We start from the raw sequence: 13,369 nt of genomic DNA, 5'->3' as shown, positions 1-13,369 counted from the left end.
AAAAACCAGGTGCCCTGATTAGCCTGCCTGTCCTAATTGATTCTGGTAGCTTCTTAATTGGCTCCAGGTGTCCTAATTAGCCACCTTAATTGGTTCCAGCAACTTCCTGATTGTTCTGGAACAGGCCATTATCTTACTCAGGGAAAAGGGATCTGCTTAATCTGGGGTTTATATATCTACCTTATATCACTCTCCTGTAGCCATCTGGCCTGACCCTGTCACAGCAAACACATTTATTCTTAAGGTGAAAAGATTACAGAGAAAACATCTTTAAAACAATGCTAATAAGCTTACCAGAAACTGCATGCCATCTAACCTGTAACTGGCAAGACCAGACTTCAGAGCAGCCTGTGATTCATTGCTGGTTAGAGTGGGCCCAATTAAACAGGAGCCAGTGGGCACTGGCTGACTCAGCCTAGGTCTTACTTAGCTACGCTGGTACGGTTGCCTGAAACACTTTGGAACCGCTCTCTCCAGTAAGGTATGGTGAGGTCACTCGCTGCCTGAATTTTGATTGTTTAACAGATCTAAGAATAGAAAGCTAAGTCCTCTACTAACAACTTTTCCGCAGCACAGAGAAAGGAAATGATTTGTTTTCCACAATCATTGGTTCTTCAATATCGTTTTCTATCCCTCATATTACAATCGGCCCCAGTGGGCACCTGGCACCTCAGTATCCGTTAGCCAGTGGGGAGTCTCCAGCCGCCACAAAACAGCATCAGGAAGGCAACGCTCCAGCTTACTTCCCGCAGCGACTCTAGTTTTCTACTTTGATTTGATTTGTTGCTCGAAGGGCCTAGCAGGCAAGTAGCACTTTTTTCTTTTAAGTGTAGCTTTCATAAAAACAGCTATTAAATAGGATTGACTTGTAGCCAGTATCTAGAAAGAGAGGGAAATGAGATTACAAATGTGGAGCCTGCTTGGTTTTTTTATTTGGGGGAGGGGTGTTAAGTCCAATTCCAGCCTCACCACCAGACATAGCCTTTAAAACTTTATTCACTGAGCCACAACATTTGCTGGAATCCTAATTCTTTTCTGCTCGGCATCTAACAGGCCTGGTCCAAAAGTAATAGTCTGAATCAGTATCATTAACATTAAGGGGAGATTTACTATTGACTGAAGTGGGATCAGCATCAGGCCCATACTGTACACTTAAGGCAAACCCAGCCCCATGTCAGTGAATCACACAGCTGGGGTTTACAGGCTTGGGCTTGCAGAGCTCGTATGGTACACACTAAAAACAGTGGTGTAGACATTTGGGCTCAGGCTGGGGCTTGGGCTGTGAAACCCTCCCCGCTTCCTGGGCTTCAGAGCCTGAGCTCCAGACTGAGCCTGACCATCTATACCACTGTTTTTCGCACCTTAGCGCAAGCCCGCATCTGTAGATCTGGGATCTGAGACTCACTGACACAGGGTTTGTTTGATTTTTTTACCATGTAGACATACCCTAAGGAGTGCAATGAGTGCTTCTGAATAGTGAAGGATTCTCAGCCCTCGAGACTGTTTATGCACAGAATGTGCATCCCCCCAACTTGGAAATGTCCTTCAAGTCTTGTCCTTCAAGTCTTAAACTGGAGAGGTCCTCTCTAGGGATGAGAACAGTTCAGTCCTTGGTGTCTCTGCAGAGACCGCCAAAGGGTGCCAAGTAGTACAATCTCCATTGTGGGTACTTGTCTACTGAGAACTGGAGCTGCACCACCCTACTTATTTCATAGAGGCTGCTCAACACCTGACAAATGATAATCGATCCGAACTGGGCTGGATTCAAACCTAAGACCTAGAAGTGAAAGGCTCTCTAGCCCATAATAACAGGTTTCAGAGTAACAGCCGTGTTAGTCTGTATCCGCAAAAAGAAAAGGAGGACTTGTGGCACCTTAGAGACTAACCAATTTATTAGAGCATAAGCTTTCGTGAGCTACAGCTCACTTCCTCAGATGCTGCAGTTTCCACGATATGCATCTGAGGAAGTGAGCTGTAGCTCACGAAAGCTTATGCTCTAATAAATTGGTTAGTCTCTAAGGTGCCACAAGTCCTCCTTTTCTTTTAGCCCATAATAGCAATCCCTAAGCCATCCACCCTCATGTTTCATCTGTAGGGCCCCATCCTGCTCAGTGCGACATTTTTGAATGGTGTGATCTGCACAGTACTATAAAAAAGAGGTTGCGTATTCTGCAAACTTTAAGAGATCTTGTTTGATCACTGTTACGTGTACATAAGCAATATGTGGATGTTAAAATGCTTGCTTTTTTCATTGTACAAGCTGCGGTCCTGTGTTAGGATGGATTTTCCCGGTGAGTCACCTGTGTTGGGGTTTGTTATTAGTTACCTTGTTTCAGTTTAAATCTGTGGCTTTATTTTTGTGGTCATATGTCTAAGTGTGTTGCCGTAATGCACACCTGCATGACCGTGTTTACTGTTCCCAGTAGTGAAATTCTGTGCTGTGAATCAGGAGAACCCAAACGGATCTGGGTGTTGTGGTGTTATCTGTCAGGCTCTCACGATTTTTATTCCCACCCAGAACTGCAGAAGCATCAAGAAGAAAGAAAGAAAGGAAGAGAAAATTGAGGAGATACTTGATGATTGGCTTGGCAACAATAGGGGGCGGAACAGTGATAGGTGAGGCTGCCCTGCAGTTTCTGGGACCTGACTGGGTTACACAGATGGTGGCAAGCGCGGAGTGGGAGTTCTGAAATGATTCATTGAGCAACAGCAGCTGTGCTTCCATCTTTGTCCTAGTTCTAATTTTAACATGTTCATCGCTTGCAGTGTTGTCACGTTCCAGGTAGTAGTAGTAGTTCAAATCAGAAACAAGGGAAACTCCAAAAGCCAGGAAGATTCTTATGGGCTTTGCAAAAACAAAGCCTATGGGGCTAGGGGCAGTCAACCCTCATTTTTCTTCTCAGGCCAGCAGTAAGGTAATGTGACTCCAGTGACTTCTGGGGAGTTACTGTGGATTTACACGATGCAGAAGATGGGAGTAAATGTACTTTTCAGCCTTCCGAAGGTGATTTTCCAGACAAACTTGAGCTCAATCTCTCAGCTGGTCTATTAGGCAGAATTGTTTGGTGATTCAGATGTATACAAACATATGGCCAGTTCCTCAGCTCATGTAAATCAATGTAGCTCCCTTGGGTTTGATGGAGCTACACAGACTCATACCAGCTGAGGATCTGGCTCTTTAAACTTATTTCTCCTCGTTTACCCTGGTGTTAGAGAGAGTCAGATGCAACATCTTCTCTAGACTCTCCAAAATTAGGATAATGTGGGATTGGCCCAGGATTTTCTAATAAGAGATGGCTGGAATTTACTTTCACTTACACCAGTGTTTCTCCTTTGACTTCCGTGGAGTTAATCCTCTTTTATACTGGTGATAGTGAGAAAACAATCCAGGCTGGAGACTCAGCGAGTGGGGAGGGTCTCTGAAAATCAGGGTTGGGTTAGTTGATGGAGCAGTGTGGGGAAGACTATACTGGATTTCTGAGAGGAGGGTGATCCCTTCCAGCTTCTGGTTCAGGTCCTTCCATGGGATGTGGTGGGTTAGCTCACTTCCTGGTGTGTGTTAGCTATTCTCACAATAGGAAGTTATCCCTTCTGCTGACACAGCACAAAGATATGAAAATCTGTTTGTCTTCCACCATCATCGTGCACTGAAATTCTCACTTGCCGCACCTTTAGGTTTGACGGGAGGTCTTGCTGCCCCTCTCGTTGCTGCTGGAGCTGCAACTATCATTGGGAGTGCTGGGGCAGCAGCTTTAGGGTCAACGGCGGGAATTGCTATCTTGGCATCACTCTTTGGAGCAGCGGGAGCTGGCCTTACCGGTAAGATAACAGATTTAGATTCTGAACCACCAAGCCACGGAATAATGTATGCAAAGTCAGGTACTAATGGCTGAGCTCTAGAGTGTGAGGTCTGCAAAGGGAATTGTGGACTAAACAATCTACTTGTACACCAGCAGAACTCAACCTCTGGTTCTTCAGTGGCTGCTGATCTTCATAGCCCTGGGCTGGCCCTCTTCTCGAGCCTGAGTTAGATGTTGTGCCGCACCCTGATGACAATGCAGTAGATTTCCCTCGGTTAATGGCAACTGGGTTAGACAATGCAGACAGACACTCTCATGCAGACAAGTTGCCTTTGGGATTGTAGCTAACCACAGTAAATGGAAACCACCTCAGTTTTAGCATTAAGAACTATGGTGTAATAGAGGACAGTTATTAATTATAGCAGATAATGCCTCCTGCTGCCATCCCATCTGATCACCCAAGCAAAGCGCTAAGAATTTGTTATTAATTTCTGCTGTTGGCAGCCCCTACCATTACTCTGTGATTTCTATACATGCAGGCTACAAGATGAAGAAACGAGTGGGAGCCATCGAAGAGTTCGAATTCCTCTCTTTAACTGAAGGGAAACAACTTCATATCACCATAGCCATCACTGGCTGGTTGTGTACCGGCAAATATGGTAAAAGCAAGACAAGAAATCCTAGACACAATTTTGGAAAGCCACATTTGTATTGTCAAAGATGGGAAGCAGTGTTTATATATGAATCGTGAAATATAGCAGGACCAAGCTGATTTATTGGAACTTTAAATCCCTATCTGCTTAGGCTAGCGTGAATAGGTTCAAAATGTAAAAAGGAACGTTGGATGGCACTGGAGGTTTGGAGTAGAATTTGTGGAGTCTCACCTCTGGTCATCACGTCAAGTCCATCCAATGTTGGTAGCAACCGAAAGTTGTAATGGCTCTTGGGTAGCCTGATGTAAGTTATGTGTTCGGCACAATGTGCGTGACTGTGAAGGCCTCAGTCCAGTTTCTCTGGAGCTGTGTTGACATCACAAAAACTACCATAGCAGCTGACGTTCTTTGGAACCTGAAACAGGACAGAATGACAGAAGAGAAGAATTTGCTAGAGATTTAAGGTTAAATACAAGTCTCCCTCTCTGGGTAGGCCTTTATTGCAAGTGTTCTGGTTTAACCCAAATTGGTGCCTTCTGTGAATGATAGTGCACACCAGCTATGAACTATCAGGTAAAGCTTCCCCTGCCCTCCTTCCCTCAACTGCAGTAGAACAGAGTTTAGTTACCAGTTAAAAGGTTTTCTTCATCAAGTGTTGACTATTCTGAAAGGGGAGCAGTGTTTAATGTAGGGGAGGGTCGTTACCTCAGCTCTTTTCCTAGGACCATCAGCCTTACAGTTGTAAACCACAGTGCATGTAGTTTATCTGGGCTACGGTGTCTTTCCAGCTGTTCTCATGTGCCCTTACTGGCAGAGGTGAGATTTAAGCAGTCTGAGGGTTCCCGACCCCCTTTAAAATGCAGATTGTAGCCTCATCCAGAAAAAAGAGAGGGTAAAGCACAGCAAACTGCTAGCAGAGATAGTTATAGAAAAAGGGGAGGTGTTTCTATTAATAGATCCTGCTTGTGTGTTTGCTAGAGATGATCTGACTTGTGGGGATGTTGCCTAGTACCTGGCACAAAGTGCTTTAGCCAATTATTGGAGCTTTTTTTGTGCTTCACATTTATCCACCGGCAATTAATAGAATGCAGTTTCTTTTTCTCTCCCGGTCTCTGCCAGCTAAAGAGGTTTATTGGCAAGAAGGCTCAGTCAAGTAAACCATGTTGCATACAGTGCCGAAGGGGTGAGCTAATAGCCTGCAACCTCTGAAAACTTGTAATGTTATATCGTCATTTCAAATACAGTCACAGTTGTAACTTGTCATATAAAATATGTCAGCCATCTGCTGTTAATATGTTCAGAAACCCTATTGAACAGTTGCCAGTGCATTCCATTGAGGAATATAATAATAAATATTCTATATCATTAATACAATAAGGACATTTTCTGTTGGCCATTGCTTGTTAAATCCATTATCCCATCAGAATCTGGGGTTTTAAAACCTCTGCTTTCCCGTCATGTTGTTCTCTTGTTGATACCACACAAGGTTTCAGAATTTTCTGGGATTGGAGCGTTATCAGGGGGCTGTTACGAAGTCACTGTGTGTCTTTCGGTAGATTATTTAATCATTCTCGGTCTCACTTTGCCCTTAAAATGAGAGTTACAGAGGATCTGAATTGGGGAGGGAGTTTCCATACCTAGAAACACGATACACTGTTTAAAACAGCAGAAATAAAACAACCCTTCAGTTGTCTCCTGTAATGGTTTTATCTGTCTGTCTTAGGTATTTATATGATCCCCATCACCGTAGTATCTGAGGCCCTCTCTACACTACAGACACGACAGCTGCATGGCTACAGAGCCAAAGTGTAGACTCAGACTACAGCAATGAAGGGTTTTTTTCCGTTTCTCCACCTCCCCGAGCGATTCACCAACCTAGCCACATCTACACTGCAGGGGTTGGTCAGCATAGCTACAGCGCTGAGGGGTATGGATTTTTCATACCCTGGAGTGTTTTATAGCTATGTCAATGTAAGTTTTAAGTGTAGACCAAGCCTGAGAACCTCACAGTCTTTTAATATATTTATCCTCACAACCCCCCGTGAGGTAGGGAAGTGCTTTTGTCCCCACTGTAGGGTTGGGCAACTGAGGCACAGAGAGATTAAGGGCCAGATTTTTAAAGATGTTTAGATGCCTAAACATGCAGAGAGGTGCTTAGTGTGATTTTTCAAAAGCACATAGGCACCTAACTACATCTTTGGGCATCCAAATACTTTCAAATACTGACCCTAAGAGACTCGTCCGAGCTCACGCAGGAAGTCTGTGGCAGAGCACAGTAGTGAGCCGTGGTCTCCTGAATCTCCCTAACCATTGACCCATCCTCAGTCCAGCTTTCTGTCCCCCTCCTCATGTACAAGAGGCCAGACTCCATTGTTTCCAATTATGTGACAGTAAAGCAGCCTCCCAGTCAAGCTCAGTAAAATCATATACTATAGGAGTGTAGCAGAGCCAGCTGGCACGTATTGTACCGGCTTTCAGTCACGGTTAGTCACAGCAGCAAGGAGTTAGTTTGGTTTATGGTATAAAAAGTACCTCATCATACACTTTATATGGTGATTGGATTTAAACTACTCAGTCTCCCGCAGTCTAACAGCTTTTGGGTGGTCTCTTTCCAAGTCACTGTCGTCCACATGACAGAACAATTTCAGTTTACACTATTTGCCCTTTGATGGCTGTTTCAGCAGAGAAGCCAAGGAGTGAATGGGCCATTAAGACTGAATCTCAGAGTTACAAACACCTCAGAAATGGAGGTTGTTCGTAATTCTGAAAAAAACATTATGGTGGTTCGTTCAAAGGTTTGCAGCTGAATATTGACTTAATACAGCTGTGAAATGTTACTATGCAGAAGAAAAATGCTGCTTTTAACCATCTTAATTTAAATGAAACAAGCACAGAAACAGTTTCCTCACCTTGTCAAAAAAATGTTTAAAAACTTTCCCTTTATTTTTTTAGTAGTTTACATATAACACAGCACTGTACTATATTTGCCTTTTTTTTTTGTCTTTTTCGTCTCTGCTGCTTCCTGATTGCGTACTTCCAGGTGCAAATGAGGTGTGTGGTTGACTGGTCAGTTCGTAACTCTGGTGTTCGTAACTCTGAGGTTCTAATGTACCTCTGTCACATCTAGGTGTGGTCCCTTCTAGTCAAGATTGAGGCACGTTGGTAGGATATTGTGGTGGAAGTTTGCATGGCTTCTGCTAATGCTGTACTTATTCTGTGGCTGCCTCAGTATGCTATGCATTGTTCAGTAATGGAACAAGGAGTAGGTGACCGTAGTATTTTAGGAGGCTAAATTATACTATTCCTCTTTACAATTTAGCTGGCTTATATTAGAGTTGCTGGTGTCCCCTTCTGACCACTTAGCCCACACTTTCCCCCTCAGCTGGCAGCAAAATATTGTGCTGACAGGAATTGCTACTGCTCTTGATTTGCGTCTAAGAAAAACTTAGCCAAAGAAAAAGGGGTAGTAAACACACAGTTTGGGTCTCTAAATGGTCTTCATTCTCACTTTCAGACAGATCCATTATTTCAGTCTAAGCCTGCAAAACCCAAGTACCAGGAGGACAATTTACCGTAGCGTAGCATTTAGGACATTCACCGCAAAGTGGCGGAAAAGGAAAAGAGCCCCAAAATTGCAACAAAATTTATTAAGAGCATAGGAAGGGATCTGACAAGATCCTTAGCCCTGCTGCAAGATAGTGAGCACCCTCTGTTCTCATCGGAATCTCAGGGAAACTGTCTCCACTCATCACCTTCTCATCAGAAATGACTAACAAATGCATTTGAAAACACTATGAACAAAATCCTGCCATGTTCCTTCAACTACCTTGGGCTGCCCGCCCTTTGAGGTCAATCCAAATTTGGCCTAAATGAGGACACGGTGTGAACTATAGGATTTAGTCTTATCTTTGGTGATGGGAGGAAGGTCCTTAACTCCCATCATAATTAGCACTAATTGATCCCTTTTTGGCAGATTCCGCAGCAATCAAGGTGTGAATGGGCCACGGAAACTGAACCTGGAGGTGGTCCCTCCATATTGGAGGTAGCTGATCTGTTCTTTTGATAAACAAAAGCTCTCAGTCTCCAGTTTTGTCAATCCATCCTTTAACAACAAGAAATCCAGTTGAAATGAAGGACTTATGAAGATGTGTCCATCATTAATCGCATTTCAAAATATGATCCCTGAATAATTAAGCGGATTAAAGTATTCTGCAAATTGATATTATCATTCACTCCTTGTGACTCCTGTGGCCAGTCAACAGTTGCTTTTCCTCCTGTGAAACTGAATCCTTTGTGTTCCCATCCTTTCTTAGGCAGTTTCACAGCTCCATGGAGCAGCATGTTGCAGTCCAGTGAGCAGTACTGTCTGGCCTGGGAATCCAAGTACCTGATGGAGTTGGGCAACGCTCTGGATTCACTGCTCAATGGGTTTGTGAACATGATGGCTCAGGAAGCACTGAAGTTCACTGTATTGTCAGGTAAGACTCTGAGTTATACCGAGGCTGATTGGGTGCTGAATCTGCTGGTTTCAGCATTTGTGTTTGTTCAAAGAGGCCTTCCCCCAAATAGATGAATCTTTCATATTCATTTGTCGATTATCCAAGAAGCAGTGTCACTTGCAAACCTTGCATGTGTTGACCCTAATCCTGCAGAGATTTATGCACCTGCTTCATTTTATGCTCTGGAGTTGTCCTGTTGACTTCAAAGGAAATACTCCCCGTGGGCAAAGTGAAGCCCATCCATAAACAGGATTGAAGGCATAGTATTCCAGAGCAACCCTCATTTCTTTCAAACAATCTCACCATCGTTAGTGTGAGAGCCTGCTCTTTTAGAAGCTCCTATCATGTGGAACAGACTTCCTGGATCATTCCACATCATCAGTTTGTCATGGCATTTCAAATCTCAGCTGAAAAAGTCTTTCCTCCCTTACCCGTATGCCTCAGCGTTTCTTTCCCTCTGCTATTTATTATTGTAACTCTTATCTACGCGATTTTACTCTGTAAGGAGTTTTGGGATACAACTGGCACAAAAGACTATCCATATTGCATTGCATTGCATGCTTCATCCACAGCTTCCACGTGTGCAAACTGCATCCATACGGGATGCCTGCCTGCTTCCGTTACATCTGTCCCTACATTACAAAGCATTAAGTGCACATGCTCTGCTTGTGCACATTGTATCTTTGCATTATACTTGAATGCACTGTATTCCCTGTGTTCTGTATGTCCACGCACCATCCATGCACTATACCTGGACACATCATATCCAACATTCCTATGCAGATGACATCAATGCATTATAACCTCATGCACTGTATTCCCCATGTTGTACATGGCCAATTTACAGCTGAGTGCATTAGGTTTCTCCTGTTCTGCTTGAGCCCAGTACACCCATGCATTACACCTGAATGCAGTGTATCTTCCTGTGCACGTGACATTTAACAGATTCTGTCGTCTTTTTAATTTTGCAAAACCCACCTTAAATCAGTCTTAGGAAAGACAAGGTGACAGTGGCAAAGATGCAGTGTTTTTTACTCCACCAAACTGTCTGACTTTTGAAATTGTCCCAGACCTGCCCAGATGTGTAACTTTGATTTTCCTGTTTGCTTTGTACCTCTCAGGCATAGTGACAGCCCTGACATGGCCGACTTCACTTCTTACTGTTGCCAATGTCATTGACAACCCTTGGGGAGTGTGCCTGAATCGATCAGCTGAAGTGGGCAAACATCTGGCACAGATATTGCTCAGTCGACAGCAGGTAATTGGCTGAGGGTGCAAAAAATGGCTCCAGTTATTACAGCTGGAAGGGACTGATATCTTGGGGAAGCTCCAGGGGTCTGACGTTTTACAGCATGCTAGTGGAACAGCAGGTGGTATTTGTCCATGGGAAAGAAAATGAATTACAAGCTGAAGAATGGAAAATTGAGGCACGAGGGAGACCAGCGTGCAGGGAATGGAGGAGAACATGGGTTGATGAGAGGCTGCCTGCAAATGTTGGTTTAATTTAACCCAAACCTTTGCTAAATGCAGAAGAGGTCAGGCAGCAATCAGTCTAATAGAGAGCTCTGATAGCAAAAGAGATTGGAGCAGTCATTTGAAATGCTTCTACACCAATCCTTGTGTAACGCCGATAGACTCCGGTCGTCGGCGGGTGGGATCAAACCGGGGACCTCTGGAGCTTAGTGCGCGACCCTCTACTGCATGAGCTAAAAGCCACCTGCTGGTTCGCTAGGGCTGTAGAGCAGGCTCATTAATTGCTTTCTTAAGTGGTATCAGTGCCAGCAGATGGGACAGAGCACCACGCTTAGGAGGTGTGCGGGTTACACTTGCAAACAGGTCTTACAGGCAGAGTCCAGTACTGAAGGGCAACAGACAAAATCATTGCTGGGGAAGTTTAACATGAGACATACTATGGCACCTATATTTTGTCAAGCACCCATTTAGTGACACGCGAGGGTAATAACAAATCTACTTTTCACTGCCAGAGACCTGGATTCAGGTCTAACCCAAGTCAGGAGTGCAAATTGGTATGATTTGTCCACTGCACAAAATTACCATACCACTTGGCCCAATCTTGACAATGGGGGAGTGAAAGCAGAGGATGAGGAGGGGGAGAAAGAAAGAGAAAAGGCAGACAGCTGAAATACCCATCAAGAAGTAGGAGGCATCAGCGGAGTGGGGCGAGGAAAGAGTGCATAGCCCTTACCTGCACTAAGGACCAAATTCTGCTCTGAGCTATGTTAATATAAATCTGGAGTCATTCCAGTGAAGGCGCTGAGTCTTACTTCCTTACTAATCCCAAACTGTCACAAGCCTGGAAATTCACCAGGCTTCATTCTAAAATAATTATTCGTAAAACCAACCGTGGAGGGGAGAGGGGAAGTAAAGAACTGTCTTATTCTAGAGGCAGCCACCTTCTGCCAAGAGGAATTAAATTGGGCACAAATCCCATTAGCCTGAATTCTCCTCCACTAGCCCCCATTTCTATTAGGCACCCAAGCAAAAAGTTCTCGCACAATGATCCCTGCTTCCTCATGGCACTGAGGCAGTGGCATAGAACTGGCTGGGGGTGGCAGGGTATTAGTCAGATTCAGAAGGATGTTGTCTCCTCTAGGAAAGTACTTTGAAGGGGCCAAGGCACAATTATGTTGAGTGATTGTCTGCTCCTGCTGGGCCCTGCTGGAATAAAAGTCAAGGGAAAAGAGGGGAATAAAATGGGGAGCAGAGAGGGAAAGAAACAGAAATGCCTAAGACTAGAATAAACAAGAAGGAAAGGAAAAAGGAGCCAAACAGACACATGGGATGGATTGGCACTGAAAGAAACAGCTCAGTATAACCAGCCTTCCTGCCAAGTCGTCTTCTTCATCCCCAGCTAACAAACTTGAAATTAAACTTCTGCCCAGGTCCTACCATTATTTGCTATGAGTGCAGGCTGATCTCTGTGTTTTTCTTACAGCTACACTAGTCCAGTATCTATTGTAGATGAGCTATTCAGGGCCGAGAGGTAATGGGCGACATAGCCAGACACCGGAATGTCATAAATAACTCTGTGAAACAGGAGTGTGAGCCAACAAAGTTGATTTCTAATAAAAGCACAGTGCCCAAAAGGTAATAATAAAGGCCTGGTCTGAAGTAAAGATTTTCCCAAGGGCATGTGACATTGTCTTTTAGCTTTAGTTATGGTTAAAGCACAAAATCGTGCTGTGCTGGAGAACCTAAAACTAGTTAACAGGATGTTTCTGAACCCTATTATACCTGGTGTGCATTTAGCCCAAGGAGAAGGCACTTCTGACTGTTAAAATCCCTCTCTGCTTGATTTAATAGAAAATCCTATTAAAGGTATTTAAGATAAAATCTTGCTCATTGAAGTAGGATGCCCACATCACATTTTCATGATGACCCCAAGAGTAGCAGCCATCCGCCCTTCCAGCTAATGCTGCTTGAAATAATATTTGACAAAAAAAATTTCTGCCAAAAAATATGGCTTCATCAATTATTTTGCAGGAAGATGTTGCTTTTGACGCAATTTTCCAATGGGAAATTTCAGAGCAAACGAAAATGAAAAATTTTCGTTCAGTTTCCATTTGAAATTTTTATTTCATTTTGTGACTTTCAAAAACAGTTTGGTTTTTAAAATTTAAATTAGGGTTGTTAAACAATTAAATTAATTGCAATTAATCACGAGATTAAAAATAGTTTAATTGCAGTTTTAATTACACTGTTAATAATAGTGATTTAAATTTATTATAAATATTTTGGAATTTTTTTCTGTATTTTCAAATGTATTGTTTTCAATTACAACACAGAATGCAAAGTGTTCAGTGCTCACTTTATAGTAATATTTTATTACAAATATTTGCACTGTAAAAAAGATAAAAGAAATAGTGTTTGTCAATTCACCTCATACAAGTACTGTAGTGCAATCTCTGTATCATGAAAAATGTAGAATTTTTTTACATAACTTCACTCAAAAACAAAACAGTGTAAAACTTCAGCACCTACAAGTCTACTCAGTCCTACTTCTTGTTCAACCAATCACTAAGACAAACAAGTTTGTTTACATTTACGGGAAATAATGCTGCCTGCTTCTTATTTACAATGTCACCTGAAAGTGAAAACAGGCTCCCAGATGTTATCTCTCTTGGTAGAGACCCTGCTTTCTGACCAGGTTTTTCCACACTGCATAGTTGCCTGCCTGTACACAGTTGCCTGCAAGCCACAGTGCCTAAACAAGCCAGCTTCTGCACTTGGTTCTCTCTCCAGAAGCTATGAATAGCATAATGTCTCACAGTTACAAGTTACCACACAGTTCTTTATAAGCAACCACATTTATTCTTAAGGTGAAAGCATTGCAGAGAAAACATATGAAAACAGTATATGCATACATGCATGTTAAAAAGCTTACCAAAGTTCATCC

The 13,369-nt window shown here is 43.2% G+C and overlaps 1 protein-coding gene across 3 annotated transcripts in view; it reads left to right on the top strand.

Annotated features, from left to right (window-relative positions):
* Window positions 1-13,369, top strand: part of TMCO4 (transmembrane and coiled-coil domains 4) — an 81,430-nt gene that overhangs the window by 27,323 nt on the left and 40,738 nt on the right. For all 3 annotated transcript variants that reach the window (XM_073316321.1, XM_073316322.1, XM_073316324.1), the window contains 5 exons: window positions 2,519-2,616; window positions 3,676-3,819; window positions 4,340-4,459; window positions 8,767-8,931; window positions 10,074-10,210. In XM_073316321.1, the coding sequence (XP_073172422.1) occupies window positions 2,519-2,616; window positions 3,676-3,819; window positions 4,340-4,459; window positions 8,767-8,931; window positions 10,074-10,210 (664 nt within the window). The remainder of the gene's footprint in view (window positions 1-2,518; window positions 2,617-3,675; window positions 3,820-4,339; window positions 4,460-8,766; window positions 8,932-10,073; window positions 10,211-13,369) is intronic.

Source organism: Lepidochelys kempii, chromosome 18 (genome assembly GCF_965140265.1).
Source record: "Lepidochelys kempii isolate rLepKem1 chromosome 18, rLepKem1.hap2, whole genome shotgun sequence".
Taxonomy (NCBI): Eukaryota; Metazoa; Chordata; order Testudines; family Cheloniidae; genus Lepidochelys; species Lepidochelys kempii.
Note: the sequence above shows the minus strand (reverse complement) of the source record. Positions and strands in the feature narration are given on the sequence as shown.